At 44.8% G+C, this 23,158-nt stretch overlaps 1 protein-coding gene across 1 annotated transcript in view; it reads right to left on the bottom strand.

The window, feature by feature from the left end:
- ISM1 (isthmin 1) overlaps positions 1-1,088 on the bottom strand; it is a 52,188-nt gene extending 51,100 nt beyond the window's left edge. The window contains exon 1 of the mRNA XM_069954367.1: positions 423-1,088. Within this exon, the coding sequence (XP_069810468.1) occupies positions 423-542 (120 nt within the window). The 5' untranslated portion in view covers positions 543-1,088. The remainder of the gene's footprint in view (positions 1-422) is intronic.
- Positions 1,089-23,158: the final 22,070 nt, after the last annotated feature.

Genomic DNA, 23,158 nt, shown 5'->3' with positions numbered 1-23,158 from the left:
GCATGTTTCATTGACTTACATTATAGAATGAAGGGATCCAAACGGATCCGATTTTTTAGCGTACACAAAAACGTGGCCAACCTCATTTTTGTTTCCCCTTTAAAAAACTAATCCTTTTTTTTTTTTTTAATAATGGAAGTCAATGGAAAAACGGATCAAAACGAACACATGTATCGGTTTTTTGCTATGCGTTTTTCATCTGTTTTTTTGCAAAAAAACGGATTGCAAAAGCGTAGTGTGAACCTAGCCTAAGCAGTTACATTTTTTTTGCTCTGTAGTACAACATTCTCCATCCCATGTAGCAGAGCTGGAGCAGACATTGCTTCCTCTTCAGATAACATAGTATAAGTTTCCTATAAAGTTGCATGCACATAGAGCTGCTGTGCCAGGAGACCCCCCAGCTGTGCTGCATGCCCTCTCACCTGGTGCTGGCTGCTGCTGACATTGGCAGGGCTGGCAGGACTCCCTCTCAGCACAGTGATGTGCAGTGTGAGCAGCACAAGTCCCAGCAGTAGCAGCAGCTCCGCCGCCAGCCGCACCATCCTCTTGATGCGTCCAGCTTTCAGTGCCCTCCGGCTCGGGCCAGCTGCTCCCCCGTTCTCCGGGTCCAGGGGGGCGGGCTGGGTGGAGGAGCCGCCGCCAGCACCGCCACCACCACCGCAGCAGCAGCAGCAGCAGCACTTGGGAGCCACTGCGGGACAGGAAGGAACAAAGCCCCAGGGAAAGCTGCAGGAGAGGGCGGAGGAGGCGGCACAGGGTCTCCCCAAGCCGGGGGTGGAGGCGGATCAGCAGCGGGCAGGACTAGTCTGAGCCAGCGGAGATCCAGAGTCAACATGGGCCGTATCCCCAAAGTGTGCACAGGTGTGCAGTACCGCAATCCGCCGGCTCCGGTGCGGGGGTCGCTGTGCGGGACTGATGCCGTGTGACAGACGACAGTCACATCTCAGGGCTCCGCGGCGGATCCATCCCACAGGAATCCATGCGATCTCCTACCTAGCGCACGTATAGAGGGCGCAGCGCCCTCCTCCGGTCTGCGTGTCCCTGCCCCTACTACTACTCTTACTCCTCCTAGACAGAAGCCTCTCCGCACATAGACGGCCGGTGTGTGAGATGGGCTTTATAGTGCGGTCCCCGGGTGTTGTGTGTGTTCCCCCTCCCCCTGCCATCCCTCCCTCCCTCCATTCTCTCCTCTCTCCCCTGTGCTGGAGGTTGCTCCGGATCAGTCACGGACACTTTACAAACAATCTCCTTTCTCTTCTCCTCAGGGGGATGATGCCGCCCGCACTGCTACATGGGGGTCGGGGTCAGAGGTCATGCCTACAGGTCACCCACTGACCCCACTCATTCTCCTCACAGAGGTGCACAGGGCTCCAGCGCCAGAGCCCAAACCCGGGGATACCCAGCACCACTACAACCCCCAGCATCACTACTACCCCCAGCATCACTACTACCCCCAGCACCACTACTACCCCCAGCATCACTACTACTACCCCCAGCATCACTACTACCCCCAGCATCACTACTACCCCCAGCATCACTACTACTACCCCCAGCATCACTACTACCCCCAGCACCACTACTACTACCCCCAGCACCACTACTACCCCCAGCAACACTACTACCCCCAGCATCACTACAACCCCCAGCAACACTACTGCCCCCAGCACCACTACTACCCCCAGCATCACTACTACTACCCCCAGCATCACTACTACCCCCAGCATCACTACTACCCCCAGCATCACTACTACCCCCAGCACCACTACTACCCCCAGCATCACTACTACTACCCCCAGCACCACTACTACCCCCAGCATCACTACAACCCCCAGCACCACTACTACCCCCAGCATCACTACAACCCACAGCAACACTACTACTACCCCCAGCACCACTACTACCCCCAGCATCACTACTACTACCCCCAGCATCACTACTACTACCCCCAGCATCACTACTACCCCCAGCACCACTACAACCCCCAGCATCACTACTACCCCCAGCATCACTACTACTACCCCTAGCACCACTACAACCCCCAGCATCACTACTACCCCCAGCACCACTACAACCCCCAGCATCACTACTACTACCCCCAGCACCACTACTACCCCCAGCACCACTACTACCCCCAGCATCACTACTACCCCCAGCACCACTACAACCCCCAGCATCACTACTACTACCCCCAGCACCACTACTACCCCCAGTACCACTACTACCCCCAGCACCACTACAACCCCCAGCATCACTACTACCCCCAGCATCACTACTACCCCCAGCATCACTACTACCCCCAGCATCACTACTACCCCCAGCATCACTACTACTACCCCCAGCATCACTACTACCCCCAGCATCACTACAACCCCCAGCATCACTACTGCCCCCAGCATCACTACAACCCCCAGCATCACTACTACTACTACTACCAGCATCACTAGTACCCCCAGCAACACTAAAACCCCCAGCATCACTACTACCTCCAGCATCACTACTACCTCCAGCATCACTACTACCCCCAGCATCACTACTACCCCCAGCATCACTACTACTACCAGCAACACTACTACTACCCCCAGCATCACTACAACCCCCAGCATCACTACTGCCCCCAGCATCACTACAACCCCCAGCATCACTACTACTACTACTACCAGCATCACTACTACCCCCAGCAACACTAAAACCCCCAGCATCACTACTACCTCCAGCATCACTATTACCTCCAGCATCACTACTACCCCCAGCATCACTACAACCCCCAGCATCACTACTACCCCAGCAACACCACTACTACCCCCAGCATCACTACTACTACCCCCAGCAACACTACTACTACCAGCATCACTACAACCCCCAGCATCACTACTACTACCAGCATCACTACTACCTCCAGCATCACTACTACCTCCAGCATCACTACTACCCCCAGCATCACTACTACCTCCAGCATCTTTACTACCCCCAGCATCACTACAACCCCCAGCATCACTACTACCCCCAGCATCACTACTACTACTACTACCAGCATCACTACTACCCCCAGCATCACTACTACCCCCAGTATTACTACAAGCCCCAGCATCACTACAACCCCCAGCATCACTACTACCCCCAGCAACACCACTACTACCCCCAGCATCACTACTACTACTACTACTACCACCACCAGTATCACTACTACCCCCAGGAACACTACTACTACTACCAGCATCACTACTACTACCCCCAGCAACACTACTACTACCAGCATCACTACTACTACCCCCAGCATCACTACTACTACCAGCATCACTACAACCCCCAGCATCACTACTACTACCAGCATCACTACTACCTCCAGCATCACTACTACCTCCAGCATCACTACTACCCCCAGCATCACTACTACCTCCAGCATCACTACTACCCCCAGCATCACTACAACCCCCAGCATCACTACTACCCCCAGCAACACCACTACTACCAGCATCAATACTACCCCCAGCATCACTACTACTACTACTACCAGCATCACTACTACCCACAGCATCACTACTACCCCCAGCATTACTACAAGCCCCAGCATCACTACTACTACCAGCATCACTACTTCCCCTAGCATCACTACTACCCCCAGCATCACTACTACCCCTAGCATCTTTACTACTAGCCCCAGCAACACTACTACTACCAGCAACACTACAACCCCCAGCAACACTACTACCCCCAGCATCACTACAACCCCCAGCAACACTACTACACCCAGCCACACTACTACCCCCAGCAACACTACTACTCCCAGCATCACTACAACCCCCAGCATCACTACTACTACCAGCATCACTACTACCCCAGGCATCACTACTACTACCAGCATTACCACTACCCCCAGCATCACTAAAACCCCCAGCATCACTACAACCTCCAGCATCACTACTACCCCCAGCATCACTACAACCCCCAGCATCACTACTACTACTTCTACCAGCATCACTACTACCCCCAGCAACACTAAAACCCCCAGCATCACTACTACCTCCAGCATCACTACTACCTCCAGCATCACTACTACCCCCAGCATCATTACTACCTCCAGCATCACTACTACCCCCAGCATCACTACAACCCCCAGCATCACTACTACTCCCAGCAACACCACTACTACCCCCAGCATCACTACTACTACTACTACTACCAGTATCACTACTACCCCCAGGAACACTACTACTACTACCAGCATCACTACTACTACCCCCAGCAACACTACTACTACCAGCATCACTACTACTACCCCCAGCATCACTACTACTACCAGCATCACTACAACCCCCAGCATCACTACTACTACCAGCATCACTACTACCTCCAGCATCACTACTACCTCCAGCATCACCACTACCCCCAGCATCACTACTACCTCCAGCATCACTACTACCCCCAGCATCACTACAACCCCCAGCATCACTACTACCCCCAGCATCACTACTACCCCCAGCATCACTACTACTACTACTACCAGCATCACTACTACCCCCAGCATCACTACTACCCCCAGTATTACTACAAGCCCCAGCATCACTACAACCCCCAGCATCACTACTACCCCCAGCAACACCACTACTACCCCCAGCATCACTACTACTACTACTACTACCAGTATCACTACTACCCCCAGGAACACTACTACTACTACCAGCATCACTACTACTACCCCCAGCAACACTACTACTACCAGCATCACTACTACTACCCCCAGCATCACTACTACTACCAGCATCACTACAACCCCCAGCATCACTACTACTACCAGCATCACTACTACCTCCAGCATCACTACTACCTCCAGCATCACTACTACCCCCAGCATCACTACTACCTCCAGCATCACTACTACCCCCAGCATCACTACAACCCCCAGCATCACTACTACCCCCAGCAACACCACTACTACCAGCATCAGTACTACCCCCAGCATCACTACTACTACTACTACCAGCATCACTACTACCCACAGCATCACTACTACCCCCAGCATTACTACAAGCCCCAGCATCACTACTACTACCAGCATCACTACTTCCCCTAGCATCACTACTACCCCCAGCATCACTACTACCCCCAGCATCTTTACTACTAGCCCCAGCAACACTACTACTACCAGCAACACTACAACCCCCAGCAACACTACTACCCCCAGCATCACTACAACCCCCAGCAACACTACTACACCCAGCCACACTACTACCCCCAGCAACACTACTACTCCCAGCATCACTACAACCCCCAGCATCACTACAACCCCCAGCATCACTACTACCCCCAGCATCACTACTACACCCAGCATCACTACTACTCCAGCATCACTACTACTACCCCCAGCATCACTACTACCTCCAGCATCACTACTACCCCCAGCATCACTACAACCCCCAGCATCACTACAACCCCCAGCATCACTACTACCCCCAGCATCACTACTACACCCAGCATCACTACTACCCCAGCATCACTACTACTACCCCCAGCATCACTACTACCCCCAGCATCACTACTACTACCCCCATCATCACTACAACCCCAGCATCACTACTACTACCCCCAGCATCACTACTACTACCAGCATCACTACAACCCCCAGCATCTCTACTACTACCAGTATCACTACAACTACCAACATCACTACTACCCCCAGCATCACTACTACTACCAGCATCACTACTACCCACAGCATCTCTACTACCCCCAGCATCACTACTACTACCAGCATCACTAAAACCCCCAGCATCACTACTACTACCAGCATCACTACTACCTCCAGCATCACTACTACCCCCAGCATCACTACAACCTCCAGCATCACTACAACCCCCAGCATCACTACTACCCCCAGCATCACTACTACTACTACTACTACTACTACTACTACCAGTATCACTACTACCCCCAGGAACACTACTACTACTACCAGCATCACTACTACCCCCAGCAACACTACTACCCCCAGCATCACTACTACCCCCAGCAACACTACTACTACCCCCAGCATCACTACTACTACTACTACCACCAGCATCACTACTACCCCCAGCAACACTACTACCCCCAGCATCACTACTACCCCCAGCATCACTACTACCCCCAGCATCACTACAACCTCCAGCATCACTACAACCCCCAGCATCACTACTACTACTACTACCAGCATCACTACTACCCCCAGCATCACTACTACTACCCCCAGCATCACTACTACTACCAGCATCACTACTACCCCCAGCAACACTACTACCCCCAGCATCACTACTACTACCCCCAGCATCACTACTACTACCAGCATCACTACTACCCCCAGCATTACTACTACCCACAGCCTGCCTGGAGATAGCAGAGCTCTAGTTTTGCAACACTGCTATCTATCTATCATCTCTATATCGTCTATATATTATCTATCTCATATCTATCAATTATCTATATATCTATCTATCAATCAATCAATTATCTATCTATCAATTATCTATCAATTATCTATCAATTATCTATCTATCTATCTATCTCCTATCTATTATCTATCTATCTCCTATCTATCTATTATCTATCTATCTATCTATCTATCTATCTATCTATCTATCTATCTATCTCCTATCTATCTATTATCTATCTATCTATCTATCTATCTATCTATCGCCTATCTATCTATCTATCTATCTATCTATCTAGACTTACACTTAGATGAAGGGAAGGGGTATGGATAACTTTTCCCTATTGATTCAGGAAGATGATACATTTCCCACTGACCCAGTCAGCAATAGAAAGGAGGAACTTTTCTCTTGATCTCAAGTGGAAATGAAACTGCATCAACAATCATAATTTACATTCACAGAAATATTCCTGTTATTTTCTTACATCTAGGCCCCTTATGAAGAAATCACCTGTTTCTGTTGTGAGCAGCTACTTATTCAATCTATTCCACAAATCCCCACCTCTTAAGGTTAAATTGTCATAGAGACATGTGAAAAGTTGGGGTTTAGGTGCTAAGGCCTCCACTGATCACTAGAATAAGCTGGGAGAAGTGCTGGGTGAAGAGCTTCTCTCTACATTCCTCTCCTTATTGTAGGAGAAGAGCTTCACAGACTCACTGTAATATCCATCTCCTGCAGTGAGGAGAGAGAAGGAGCAGGAAGAGATGGGCTCAGTGGAGCATTTTTCACCACCTGTTCTAGTTGATTGGGTCTCAGCATTAAGGCCCGACAGATTAAAACCTCTGTGACTTGTGAAAAGTAATTTCAACAAACTTTACATAAATATATAGTACAGGCAATTTTAAGATACTTTGTAATTAGTTTTATTAGCCGAAAAATTTATTTTTATCATGAAAAAGCAGTTTGAAATTCTCCCCCCTGTCTTCATGATTTATATGTAGTGTCCTACCACGGGTGTTACTGCTATATACACCCTTCATAAAAGCCTGTACTTATTGTATTGATGAATGTAGTGATAGAGTCTCACCAGTAGATGTCGCTATGTTATAAGTGTATATTCAGATGCTGCACAGCTGAAGAGTGTAAAGGGTTATTGTTTATTTGTGTGTCACATTTGTGTGTCTGCGAACCAACAGGAATCTGTTCTTCTCTCCTATCACCTCTCTCTTTACTTTATCTGTTTGCACTCTTCACCCACATACAGCCCACGTTAGTTACGCTGAGGAAGGAAGTCACGTGGGAGACAGGAAGAGTAGGTCAGTCTTAGCTAGAACCCTGTATAAGTAGGAAGCAAGACAGTACACCGCCAGCAGTTTCTTCTTACTAATGCTACACAACACTATACAGTGTTAAAGCCCCTTTAAGAGAGGACAAGTTAGAGACAACCTCAACCTACGCCTTGGACTAGGAGAATAACCGAGCAGGAGAGTATCCACAAAAGCCACAGAAGCTAGGAACTGATCCAGATAGAGCAAAGTTGCAGTAAGCCTAGGAACTCTATTTCGCAACACGGTTGTCAGCAGGAAACCCTCAGCATTCCGCTCATCCCAGGTAACAAGGTCTGGGGCCTGTGTCACCCTCTAGGAAGGTTTAGCCGAGTCTAGTGGGCATAATGTGGTGTGAAGACTAATCAAAGGTCAATACACGGGCACAGGTGTTCTACTTCTTCTAAATATTCTCCTCATCCTCCAACATCCCGGCAGAGCACAGTACTACCTGGGTTGAGACTCTCACGACATCCTCCTTTCTGCTACTCTGTTCTTCTGTATCACTCAGCCAGCTACTTATTTAGCACGACTATTCTTCACACTGAATTCCTGTCGAAGATTCAGTCGCTGTATTGCCAAGTATTTGCCTATCAAGTGTTATCAAGTGTTTTATCCAGTGCTTTATCAAGAGAAACCTCATAATAGTGTATCCGGCTCCAGCAAGTCTTTCCAGTAAAATCCAATTTATTTATGATAAAGAGACTCTGTGATTCTTCACCTCACACCGACACAGCACACACCGCAACCTTGGGACACCTTCCCTTTCTGTGGGTGGCAGATCCGATAGTCCGGGAGGGTCACTATACCACTCAGGTCATCTGTGATCACACTAACCCAAGGCACCCAGTAGCAACCCGGCAGGACACTGACCACAGGGGGAAAAGGGTACAGCCAGCCTTGTAAAATAAAAGCAGACGTGCCATCACACCTGTGTGCCCAACCGCCACTGGCATCACGATATAACACCCCAAGGTCCGGCTGTATCTCGGCCAACCACTACCGGAATGGAGTCACACCTCGCCACCAAGCAAGTGACCAGCCGACATAACAACATCATCTCCGGGGGCTCACACCACATATACAGATATAAATACTGAATATGTGTGGGTGATGAATAATTTCCTTGGGTCTCAGAAGCACCCATGCCATTTTTACATGGAGAACTGTAAGCACCAGTTGTCAATTTATTTATACATTTCCAAGAGTAACAGAAGAGCGTCACAGAACAGAATTCTTATTCTTATTTTATGGGAAATCCAAGTATTTAGCAGACCATGTCAGCCGAGCTGACAGATCCTCTTTGAGCAATTCCCAAATATTTTCTGGAAATTTGCCCCAAGTTTGATCTTCAGTAAGTGAATTACAGCACTAATCCTTCATGTGACACTGATGCTTTCCATCAATGACCGGGATGTTTTTACTACCTATCGAAATTTCTGTCTTTCCTAGAGAGCGTTTTTCACATGTGTTAGAGAACTGAAGTCTCAGAAGCTTAAGTTTCCCGTAAGAAAGAAAGATTCCATGTAATGCCTATATCGGAGATGACAGGCTGGCATACTTACAGTACATAAAGCGTAACATCAGACACAAGGTCACAACACAGTGTACAAAAAAAAAGAACAAAAATAAACTGTAGGATATGACAGTGAAAGGTCACTGAGGTCGACCCTGGGCAGCGTGTGGACAGGAGCCTCATTGTGGTTTTTGTAATTTTTGCCACATGGTTCCCAAGTGCCTTCGCTGTAAGTGTTCTCCGAGTGTTCTTCATAGGAACGGAAATATGAATAAGAAGTGGGAATGTGGCCCCGGCTCTATGGGGTTGTAAAAAGGATTTGCAGATGGTGCCTGGGCCAAATGGCATGATAAACAGTGGCGGAGGGTTCATCCTCACGTTCCGAGTACGCTGACTAATAGCGACTGACTTTCACATAAATATGGCAACTCATAACTAAGGAATGCTCGGGGCATGCTTAAAAGAAAATCCTTTTTTTCAGCTAGGACAATTTTTGGTGTCTGACAAAGTGGAAGAAATTTGTTTCCTATCTGTTTATGTAAGAAAGTACAATCAAGTCCTCACATGTGTTCCCTAATCTGATGTTCATGGTTTTAGGAGATTGCTGAGATCGGGGAGGGGGTCGAGGGGGATGAATGAGCAGGCAGAGCAGAGAAGCAGCCCAGCAGTTTGGAGACTGTATTCGGAGGTCAGAAAGGTCAATGGTTATCTGGGAGCTTGGTGAGAGAAGATTGCAGGATGATGTTCTGCACAGTGCTGCCTTTTCTCCTCTCCCTGCTCACTCACCCCTCTCGAACCCTCCCCTCTCCATTGAGTATAATGGACACAGAAATCCTGCTTCTTCTAAAGTGAAGGGGGGGGGGGGTAGGAAAACAGCTTTTTAAGTACAGAAGGAAACTCTTTTGCTTAATAAAACCTATTACAGAGTTTCTTAAAATTGCTTGTACTATTGATATTTATTGATTTCTGACATATTACATTTAATTGACAGTTAAGCTTTAAAGACATCTATAGCACCCACCATAAAAAGCAGTGCAGGTACAATGGCAAGGTCCAGCAGGTGTGTGCAGTTCCGCTCCCGACAAGAATCTTGGTTCACAGTAGTGAGAGTGGATCTTGGGCCCCTAGCACCACCCTGTCCCCTGGCCTGAACATTCGAGTCTGAATGTTCCGGCCCTGACTGATCAGGAGAAGCCGTTATAAAACTTTGTAATGTGAGTTATGTAAGTGAATAGCCCCCTTCTCCGTGTTTCCCCCCCCACCCCGGAAGTGTGGTGCATTATACTCACCGCATTACTGTCAACCCCCGGACGCCATCTTGGGACAATGACGACGTCTTCGGGAGGCCGGCGGAACCGCTCCAGCCCTCCCTCATGCCGGCCCCTAATAGAGCATAACTGTGCTCAGCCAATCGCGGCTAAGCAGCTGATTACGCGACAGAGGGGGGGCCGGCATGGGGGACGGCTGGAGCGGTTCGGCCGGCGTCCCAAAGATGTTGTCATTGTCCCAAGATTATGCGTTGTGTATAAAGCACCACACTTCTGGGATGGGGGGGGGGGGAACACGGGGAAGGGGGCCATTCACTTACATAACACACATTACAAAGTTGTATAAGTTGAATGGGGAGTTGACTGCACAACCACGTGGTCATCTCTCTGCTCATTCTATTGATCGGTCAGGGTCTGAACACTCAACATTTGCTATGTCTCTCTGGTGACAGGTACACACAGGTTTAAAGGGGTAGTTCACAAAAGAAAAAACACTTTTCAACTCAACTGGTGGCAGAAAGTGTCAGAGATTTGTAATTTACTTAGAAAAAAAAAATTTCAAGTCTTCCATACTTATCACCTCCAGTATGTCCTGCAGGAAATTGTGTATTCTCTCCAGGGCTGTATTTACCACTAGGCACCCGTGGTCCAGTGTCTAGGGCAGCACCTTGCAGGGGGGCAGCACCAGGAAGAAATTTTTTTTAAAATTTTTTTTTGTCTCCCACCTCCCATTCAGACTTGCGAATAAATCTGGTGTCTTTTTGAGGGGGGTGGGGGGAGGTATGGTGAGGTCTGGTGCGGTGGTGTTGTTCAGGTCTTGCATGGCTGTGACGCTTTACCTACCTATAACCTACCAATCTACCAATCCTGGGGTGAGAATTCTGACACAATGCTCTCTGCTGCCTCCTGTGTCCATGTTATGAACTGTCCAGAGCAATAGAAAATGCCAATAGATAACCTCTCCTGCTCTCCAGACTGGAAAGAATACACCACTTCCTGCAGGACATGCATCAGCTGTTAAGTACTGGAAGATTTTTTTTTAATAGAAGTTACAAATCTCTGGCACCAGTTGATTTGAAATAATTTTTTTGGGGGGCGAACTACCCCTTTAACCCAAAGCCAAATCAATAGAAACCAGGTATGTGCGGCATTTTGGTCTTACTATGCAAGGACTGTATCACTGCAAACTTTGGCTGATTTGCCATGAAGAAATTTAAGAAAATGTTTAATTTTATTTTTGTGTCACCCGGTTTATATTAAAATTAATATAACCCATCAAAAAGTTGGATAGAATTTTTTTTCCCCTCCAACTTGACAAGTTAACACAATGACCTTATAATTTAATGGACACTGCCCTATAAGCGATATCAGCAGCGACTGACACACTGCGATCTGCGATGTCTGAGAAAAATGCAGCCGGTTTATACTTTAATCTTTCCATATTTCTTTACATTTTCTGGACTGAATTTTTCCAGACAAAGAAATCAATAGGTTAGAAAATTATTTATAGGCTGGGTATAACTTCCACAGACTGCAGGTTTATAGGTATGCAGAAAATGTATGTTAATAACAGAAATCCTGATCTGTATTCCCTAGATCTTGAAACATATTATAGGCCGGGGTCAGGAGGACAGGAGGCTGTACGCAGCAATACTTTCGGCTTCTTACACACAGGGAAAAAGACTTTGGAAGCACAAGAGCATTTCAATAAAATAAAATGGGATTGTTCGCCTTCCAACAAGGAACAATCCTATAATAACTTGCTGTACTGCTGGCAAACAAGTCCCTGTATATATCTTACAGCAGTCATCCCCAGCAATAGGTGAAAAATACTAAGTACTAGAGATATTTCTAAGGTTTGAACTTAGGACCCTTGTAAATGGAGTGATTATAAGCCATACAGGACCACGATCGTTCTATGGAATAGGGTTCACAGAATAGGAAATAAGGTCTGGAAAATTTCTGTACGCAAAAAAGCTGTTTTAAAGCCTCTCCCCTCACTTCAGGCAGATCTGTCTACATTACAGAGGAACAAAGTGAAGATTGGTTTCCTGAGTCCATTATAGCCTATGGAAGGGGGAGGGAGTGAGAAGGAATTGGAGAGAAGCAGCCCTGCAGTTTGGGCACATAAAACGCTGGATTCACAGGTCAGACTGATCAGTGCTGGTCTGGGAACTTGCTGAGAGAAGATTGCAGCGTGTTATGCTGTGTGAGGCTGCCTTTTCTCCTCTCTTTGCTCACTCAAGCCAACTCAGCCCCTCCTCCCTCCATAGACCATGATGGACACGGAAAATCAGCTTCTTCTGAAGTGACAGGGGGAGGCTGCAAAACAGCTTTTTGAGTACAGAAGGAAACTGTTTTGCTCAATAAACCTATTTCTAAATAGTTTCTTAAAGTCACTTGTACTATTGATATTTATTCATTTATGCAAAGTGACATTTAAATGACATTGAAAATTCTGCCTTTTGGTACAATAGCAGCAAGAGCGGAGACAAGGGGGCAGGGCGCATGCTGCTAAGCGCTGCCCCTTTATTCCAGCGATCGGTGGGGGTCTCAGCACCCGAACCCCCACCATACAAACTTCTGACATCTGACTATTACATGTGAGAAATTTGTTCTAATGACATGATGGTATACTAACAAAGTGTACGAATGTACAAATGCGGATTTCTCATAAAATGCTGATTTCTTGTGTTATCGAACTGTAAATACTGAGTAAATACTAAATAAACCTTATGGCCTAAGAGCAATCGAAAACTATATAGTGCAGTTGATATTTCCTCAAATAAATGACTGTTTTTCAATTTTCACCCCCCATGGAAATAGTGCGCAGCCCTATTCCACACGCTCAGCCAATAAGTGCGTGTTAGTGATTGTGTCAGCCAATCAGTGAGTGTCAGTGATTGTGTCGGCCAATCATTGAGTGTCAGTGATTGTGTCAGCCAGTCAGTGATTGGCTGAGCAGCCTGTCACTGCCGAGAAAAGTCCATCTTGGAAATGAAGGTTGGATTGTTAAATGGGGGACACAGAGATGCTGTGGGCGGACACTGGGGGAGCGTGAAGAGGTAAGAATAGCATGTTTGTTAAGGGCTCTGCCAGGGCAGCAACATATCAAAAGTTTTACAGGGCAGGAATACCCATTCAATGGGGTTAATAGTGGAGGAATGGACAACATTTGGGGTGAGGGTTTATACCCCTATTAATACTGAGGGTAATCCAAATTCATCTAACTATATGCCAGCCAACACTGTTATAAAAACTGTTTGATCTTCTTCCGACAACTTACAAAGAACTATTTTACAAGCGTTATATCTCGAAAAAATTAAAATTTCCATATTTGGTAATTTGTTTAAAATTTTTAAAAAATATTTTGCATTTCATTTACACCCATATTTTGCATTGAGGTGATTCTGTCCTCCTGCATCAGTATGTGACACTGCCCCAATATAAATCTCTTTCTTGTGCAGTGTGCAGGTGTAAGGGCCAGTTCACACAGCAGTCTATGGGAGGGCTCGCGCGCCTCGTCTCTCCGCGCCGCTCTGCTCGGAAGAGTTGACATTGTTAATTCTTCCACGCGGAGAGGAGAGGCGCGAGCCCTCCCATAGACTGTATTGACATGGAGGCTGTTGGGATTCTGCGCCAAATTCCGCCAGTTTTACTCTGTGTGAACTGGCCCTAAAGGTGGAGACTATATACTCACTAAGCATACGGCCATGTTTTCTTGCAGGGTTGCATAGTCCTGTGGATGTCAGATATATATATATATATATATATATATATATATATATATATACTCATAAAAGTATTGTTTTTTTTTTTTTAGAAATAGGGCAAAATGAAAATAAAAAACAGAAAAGGAACACCCTCTTAAGGTTTGGAGACCTGCAGCCACCACTTTATTTGCACAGCTAAGTAACTTGTCACTTGTTAACTGCAGTTGTGACTTGTAAATTGTGCACTATATATAGCACTCATCAGAATTGTAATGGACAATGTGTTTTTTTTTTTCTCTTTTCTCTCTCTAAATATTTGCAGGTGTCCAGTTTAATGTGCTAAGGAAAATGGAAACCAGCAATGACAGAAAGGAACTCATCACTCCAGAGAGAAAGTTGTATCCTGCAAATGGTGTGCAGACACGCAGAGTAACCTGTACTTTGTCATAACATACATCCCATTAAGCCGGTGTATACAGGCACATTGGAGATGATCTACCATCGTGTGACCCCGTGCACTGTCAGCACCATATGTACTGAATGCCAAGTTCCATTTCAGGACTTGTTTGTGCTTGTTGTGTCACTAAGGCGACTGTGTGACACGTATATACGTTTCTGCCATTTACTACGCCTCATACCAGCTGAGCAATATTTATTTGTCTACCTAGATGTCATTTGTTACAGTATATAGTGTATACAGATTGTTTAGACTTTTTTGTTGTTGTTAGAAGTGCTCTAGGGTTCAATCCCACTCTTTTTCCAACTCAACTAACATGATTAAATGAAATAAACTTTATTCTATGCCAATATTAAAATCTTTTAGCCCAGCTAGCCCTGTTATACTGTCATGTACTGACTCTGCTCGCTGTGTATCTATTACTGTGTATCTATCTAGAGGCTGCTGAGTTCTGCTAAAATCATATGCGTTCCCCATGCACCCAAAGTTTCACCACATCAGTGGCTTTGTCAAGGGCTATGGAGACTGGACGCTGCACGCCATTCCGGGGATTAAATAACCTCACGCTATGACGTATGTGTGGGCGGGCAGATAGGCTACCTATCCATGCATCATTCTCTCATACTTACTACTTTGGACCTATCACTCTTCGCATCCCGTTGCCCTATCACAAATCTCGTGTCAGTTGGATAATAAGCTTCTACATGATAGAGTGTATGTACGTCACACCCGCCGACTGGCGTAAGCCAATGACGTACCTACGCTGTTGGAGATGCGCAAGCTCTTAGTCTCAGAACAAGGTAGCCATACATCCGATTATACGCTGCGGCGGCTGCACGAGAACTTACGCCCAAACTAGTATAGTATCAGGTATCGGTACTTCCGGGTTTGCGCAAGAGGAACTGTACAAAGACTTAGCCTTAGGACTGATGTTTAAATGTCAATACTTCCGGGTATGTGCAAGTTCAGCTGCGCAGAATTTTAACCTCCGGATATCCACCGAGCTTCTTTTTGACGCAAAAGTTGGTTAAAGTTGCCCTTCCTTGGGCCTGGTGTACATTTCCCTATGCGTTCTAAAGTCGCCATTGTGTGTCTCTCTCATATGTCTTGACAATGGTGAGTCAGTAAGGGTCCTAATTGTACTTATATGTTTTTGTATTCGTTTTTTCAAAGGTTGTATTGTTTTGCCTACGTATAGTTTCATACATGGGCATTGTATACAATATATCACTCAAATTGTGAAGCAATTGATGAATTCTTTTACATTGTATATTTTTTGATCAAGTGGATTAACAAATGTTCTCTTTTTTTTCCATATAGTGACAGCAGGAACAATGACCACATGGAAAAGATCCCTTTTCCATGGATCTTACCCAACATTCTGGTTTCTCTTCTCGATAGAGACTTTCACTAAACAATCTTTAAGGTTCTTCCCACGACGGTAAGTGATGGACGGGTATTGTGGAAGAACTTCTTTGAGATCATTGTCGGCTAATAAAATAGGCCAGTGTTTTCTGAAAATATCCATTATTTTTCGGTTGTTGACATCATAGGTACCGATGCATCGGATATTCTTAGATCCCTCTTGTTTAGGTCTATCTACCAAAAGTTAATTCACGGAGTCGATAGCTATAGTGCACACCAGAAAAAAAGCACCATAACCAGAGTATTTTTTTTGTTATTCACCATCTTTTTTGAATCCACCTGTAGGGTTTCAGTTTGATCATGTCCTAGGAAGCAGCTGTATTTCCCAGGATGCATTGCAGACCTTGCAAGATACCACATATCTTTGTATATAGAGGCTCATGGAAGTGCAAAGGAAGTATATTAGATGTAAACAGGTATCAGTGCACCTGGAGAGAAGGTCAGCAATGGAATTGTGGGTGCATGAGGGGTGGACAAAGAAATCAGCGGAGTAGGGAGCAGCAGAGGGCGCCACCAATCACATCAATGTGAGATAGCTCATAACAGATTCTAAATCATTTTTAATCATTCACTGTAGATGAAATATTTATTTTTATACCTAATGATGAAATACACGTAACCAGAGATGAGCGAATCACTTTGAAATTTATTTCGCAAAATTCGCAAATATTTGAGAATTGCGTACAAACGAATTTTATTAAAAATAGTGGCGAACATGTTCGTAAATGTTTGTATGTTTGTACGAACATGCCGCTAATTGTCTGTGTTCACCGATACGAACAATTTGTTCGATGATCGGAATGGTTAAACATGCAAACGTTTATCTCGTGATGTACGCAACTGTGTAACTGTAAGCTAATGTGCGCTTGCTATTGCAGCCATGTTTAGCGAATTTGTGAAGCGATTCTGGCGAATTTATGAATCGCAAAGGGGCAAATCGTAATTCGTCAGATTGGCTTCACTCATCTCCACACATAACATTTTTAATAAATAACAGTGCCTAAGTACCTTAAAAGAGGGTTTTCTAGTGTTAAAGGGGCCGGGGCCCATACACGCAGCGGATCTGCTGCGTGTATGGGACCCATTCAGCTTCACACTACAGGATCAGCAGCCGATTTCTCTGCAAACTCGCAGCGTGAAATCTGCTGCGGATACGGTACGTGTGAAGCTACCCTTATAGTATTTATCAGCTACTCTATGTATGACAGGAAGAGGTGTATTCTTTCCAGGCTGACACAGCGCTCTCTGCCGCCATCTCTGTCTGTGACAGGAACTGTCCATAGAAGATGAGATTTGCTAAGAGTATCTGGAAAGTTCCAGACAGAGGTGGCAGCAGAGAGCACTGTGTCAGACTGGTATACACTTTCTGGTACCAGTTGATTTAAAAACTTTTTTTGATTGGACTACCCCAATTTTTATATATATACACTGTAGGGGAGATTTATCAAACATGGTGTAAATTGAAACTGGCTCAGTTGCCCCTAGCAACCAATCAGATTCCACCTCTTATTTTCCAAAGAGTCTGTGAGGAATGAAAGGTGGAATCTGATTGGTTGCTAGGGGCAACTGAGCCAGTTTTACTTTACACCATGTTTGATAAATCTCCCCCTATATGTACAAAACCTGACTCTTAGTGAGGAGAGAGACAAGGAAAAAAGTGCTTATATGAGCGCTTCTCCCTGCTCATTGTAAACCTCCCCAAATCCACGGGCACCCAGGCTCTGATGAAAACGTTTGACATGTCAAAAGTATTTTTTTCAATGACAGTAACACATTAACAGGCAGTGGCGTAGATTGATTTACACTCAATGGACAGCTTATGATGGTCATCTCTCTAACCACCTGAGCACACAGTGAACACTCGGGGGAAAGCTACTCTGTACAAATAGCAGGCGGCTACTAAGAACCCAAAACACACAGCTAGACTGGGCGCACCGATGTCACACACAAACTGAATGCAATAATGTACATCTCACATTCTACACGGATCCACTGTACAAAGACAACACACAACTATGGTGTGTGCAGAACAACTCAGCGAAACCGACTACCCCTTTAATTTATTTTGAGATCTGAATTGATTTTTGATAATCATTTTCTGTACTTTATTCCACTCTGTTTAATACTTTGAATGCTTGACTATGAACCTGCTTGACCTCTACTATAGGTGTAAAATTGGCAGTGAATATAAATCTCCAGCAAGAGGCTTAGGCAGCTTACACACTGCTGTAATATGGACATTTTACTGTCTATATTAACATGCAAAGCACTTGGGCATCCAGTGATTCTGCTGAACCAATCTCACATCGACAAGGAGTCCGATAAAGATCTTGTTTTGTTGATTTGCACTGCAGGAAGTTTGGTTGTTTCTCAGTGGACTAAACAACCTAAAGAGGTTCTCCAGCACTACAAACATGGCCACAGTGTCTGTGCCCCAGGTCTGTGATGCCTCTCCTTTCTTCCTCCCCACCCTCCTTATCATCAGGCAGGATTTCTATTCTATTTTTTATTCTATTTGAATTGCTAGTCTAAACAGTGCACCTTTGTCGCTATGGCACATATGCACTGTTTAGACAGGTGATGAATAAAAATCCTGCCTGGAGGTGTTCCTAATGATGAGGAGGATGGGGAGGAAGAAAGGAGAGGCATCGCAGACCTGGGGCACAGACACTCTAGGCCACACCAGTATGACTGCTACAAGTTTAAAAATTAATTTTAGTTTAGTGGGGTGGGTTGGTAGATACAGAGTCACTTTAAGCTCCACTGACCTCAATGGAACTAAGTTACAAAACAAGAGAGACAAGACAAGAGCGGTGCTGTCTCTGGAAGAAAGTGGCTGTGTTTTTGTAGCGCTAGATGAACCCCTTAAGCTACTCTAAATTCTATAATCAGTTGATCTCATATTTTCTCACGAGGGGGCAAAGAAAATTCTGCACAACATGCTATTTTTCCCAGGGTTGGCCCTGGTGTTATTATAACCTCAAAAATTATTTTCTACTAAGCAATATTCACTAAGTAGACCAATAGAAAGCAGGGATGCCACTAACTATAGCCTTTAAATCAATCAGGTATGAATGGTCCTTCTTGAAGTATTCATCTGGTACAGACAATAAAGTAACCATAGAGTGCTGCACCTGGTAATAAAGTTCTCTTCTATATTATACCCCTACCGAACATATATCGTCCCTGATGCATATGCATATGCCAAAATCATATTATTAGCATACACTTGTCATTTGTTTAGTCTTGGTTCCCGACCTGCAAATATATATATATTTTATAGATGTTGGAGGAGGACATATTGTTTAATTACTGTTAAAGCTCATTTGTGACAAGGTCCAATAAGTCATGGGGTTTGGGCATGGTTGTCTGCAAACTATTGTCCCAATGATGGGCAATTTGTCCAGTGATGAGGCACAAGCTTGCTTACCCAATTCATGTCAATACCATTGTTTGAAGAGGTTGTTTTGAGACACAGGAATGTTTAGGTTGATGTTTTTTATTTGTGGTGCTATTTTTGTTAGACCATTGAGTCCATTGTACGCCAGAATCCCAAAAAGGCAGATGTTTGTGAGACGTTTGAAACAACACACCTGGCATTTACAATGAGCCCAGGGTTAATTCCTTTAACCAACACTTACCTGCACACTAGTTGGTTTACTTAAAGGTGTTTTACAAAAAGATGCAACGCTGTACCTATAGGCGACTGAATGCTCTCAGTTATAAATTTCAGCCCATTCACACTATGGAATCAGTGCCGATTCCGTAGTGTGAATAGGCCCTAATAATGGGGGAATACCATATGGGGGAAGCCACTTGTCAATGGTCAATAGATAACAGCTCACAAACAGGGTACAGTTTGATATACTAGAAAATACCTGGCGCTGCTCTGGTATAAAGTGTCAGTGTGTTAATAAGATTTATTCCAAGGGTGCTTAGGCCAATCGATGCCCTCATCCTGTATACCTTCCCAACTACCATTATTGTGTATGTGTGTGTGTGTAGGGGTGTGTGGTCAGACACTGACATCATATTTGTGAGGTAAAATAAAATCTCCAGAACATTCTAACATTTATTTCTATGGGTGTGTTTTGAGGCAGCCGCCCCTAGCAACCAGATTCCAGCTTCCTCCGAAAATTAAATTAGTAATCCTATTGGTTGCTAAGGCTTCAGTGTACCTTCCCAACTGCCATTGTTGTGTGTGTATGTATGTATATATATATATATATATATATATATATATATATATGTGAGGAGGGGGGGTGGTCAGACATAATTTTTGTGAAGTAAAATCTGATCTCCAGAACATTCTACCATTTATTTCTATGGGTCAGTTTGTCCCCAACCCTCTACTACCAACAGGCCTGGCTGTCATATCTGTGACTGTGATTCTTTGGATCTGCACATTCATGTCTCTATAGGTCTGGCTGAGGGTAATTCCCTCACCTGTGCATTGTGGGGGAGATACTCAGCTCTAATGATGTCACCTGTGTGTGCAGTGTGGAGATTCTCCCATTCATTTCTATGGGGCGCTCTTCCCCATCCCCCTCCTCTTCTGTACATCTGGCAAGGACGAGACCTTCACTCTAACCCTCCCGGATACCTACTGTATCTGACCAAATTTGGGGTCAAACGGTTCAGGCGTTGGAAAGTCTATAGAGGACAGACATTCATTTTTATTATTTTATTTTGATTATATTATTATATTTTTATTATTTTATTTTATTTATTTATTTTAGCTATCATACTGTGCTGATCACCTCAGCGTCTTCTATATTTAAAATTTTTGCCTTTTGCTTAATTATTATAATTTTTTTGGTAACAGGTTTATCAGGGTATTTAAAATGACCTATCCACCTATCCTCCTGATGTTATATTGGATGATCAGTTGTTTGGAGGTGCCATGGCGCTTGTGGGAGCACACCACAGCCTCTTCAGTGTTTTCATGTGCTCAGTACCTGTAATGTACTTTTAGTAGAAGCAGTGTAAGGTTACACAGTTTTGGACCCAAGTTGCATCGAGGCAATGATAAACTATGGTATTCTGGTGTACCAACAACATAGATTGACTTCCCCTGAGGAAGTCTGATGCAGCAGACAGAATGTGTGGGGCCTGTTTGAACTTTGTCCTGTAAACCTCCCCTATTGCTTATCCTTTGAGCCATTTGCAGAGCCAAGTGCGGCCCTGTGGTTGTTAGAATCATCGATACTCTATTTGTACCAAGTGACACGTTGACAGACAGCAAAGCATTGTTTTATCCAAACAGCCTTCGGCGAGTGCCATGGCCACCTTCTTCTTGGACAGATTTTACACTACTATGTTTCTGTAGATAATGTTAGAATTGGGAATAGTCATTACAAAGAATTACGCATGGCCTGACCTATCTACTCTGAAAACTGAGCTGGGTACTCCCTTCTGGCAGTCATTTTGGCTCTTGGAGACCGTGAGCTGTTAAATCTATCACTGCTTTTAGTGCAATCAAGTAAAAAAAAGCCGCACAAAAGCAGATGGATAAGAACTACTAATGGTTTACCTTAGGACATAAAACCTTTTGTGTAAATCAGCTTTACTTTGAGGACATGATTTGCTTGGATTACTACAATAAAATAAACTTAGCTGCGAATATACAACAGTTAAATTATAACTTGCAGTGTTCCCATTGAAGTTTTGCAAGAACTTTAGCAGCTCTATACACTCACTGTATTGTAATCCAGGTCATTCCTTTTGATAATATGAAACTCTAGAAACTGGATACAGGAATATTTGTAGATGTGAGGAAGGGGTTAGCCAACATATCAAAGCTTCAATGTGAGTCATAGACGCAGGACAATATTTATTCATAATTTGTCAGAGTTAAACAGCAACATATACAGTGCATGTTCAGACAAAATTATCCCTTGGTTATTGAGCAATAGAATTAATCACTCAAACCTGCCTATGGTAAACAGGCACAAAATACTACAAACAAGTTCTGAGAGCCGTCTATGTGCAGAGGGAGGGAAGAAAAAAGTGGTGGATACCGGCACTCCAGACGTGAGGTTAAAACTTAGCGTTTAATAAATATGCATTAAAAAAGGATGTCACTAGACGGACCAACGCGTTTCACGCGACTGCGCTTAATCATGGTCTGAGTGTAAGTGAGCAAAAAGTTAGTTAAAAACACAAAGCATCCAATTGTATGGAAGTCACGTCCTGATACGTGGGGGCGGATCCTGGGGCAATGAACATATGTTAACCCTTTTGGATCCAGAATACCTGATGTGCTTAGGAAGGGCAGAAACACTATGTGTGGGGGTTATTAGAAGATCATAAATAATGAAATAAGAGGTCATTTTTATAGTTCATCCCCCTAGGTCTACGTGTATCTAGGCGGAAGATAGTTTCAGCTTCTCTATGAAGCAAAATCTTGCGCCAATCCCCTCCTCTATGTGGTTTGCTGACTTTAATTATACCATAGAAACCAAATGTCTCTAAGCTGCCACCATGTACTTCAAGAAAATGTTTTACCGCACCAGAAGAGTTCACGGTGTTGCCCTTTCTTATGCCGGCGATGTGCTCACTGATGCGGTTTTTCAATTTTCTGATAGTACAACCGACATATTTGAGCTTACACTGGTTGCACTCAATGATATAGATAACATGGTTGCTTTCACAATTAATGAAATTGGTAATTTCATAAGATTTGGTGTTAGTGCTGTCAGTGTAACGTTTCCTGGTGTTAGTGTGAACACATACCTGGCAGCGGCTGTGACCACACCTGAAATTCCCCTTAATGTTATCAGCATTGCTTGTATTGGGAGCATGATACATGCTGGGGGATAAAATATCTCCCAGGGATTTGCCTTTACATGCTACACATCTGTGGCCTTGCTCTAAAATTTCTGCCAGAGTGTCGTCCTGTCTTAAAATAGATAAATTTTTGTTTAATATCTTTATGATATCAGGATACTCCGGAGAATAGGTGGTAGAAAAAGTAAGAGGATGGGGCTCCTTGTTATCCATATTGGCAGGGTTTTTGTTCACACGGCCCTGTAGCAAGGTACCCCTGTG

This window comes from Dendropsophus ebraccatus, chromosome 15 (genome assembly GCF_027789765.1).
Source record: "Dendropsophus ebraccatus isolate aDenEbr1 chromosome 15, aDenEbr1.pat, whole genome shotgun sequence".
Taxonomy (NCBI): domain Eukaryota; kingdom Metazoa; phylum Chordata; class Amphibia; order Anura; family Hylidae; genus Dendropsophus; species Dendropsophus ebraccatus.
The sequence above is the reverse complement of the archived record's forward strand: the minus strand, read 5'-3'. Positions and strand labels throughout refer to the sequence as shown.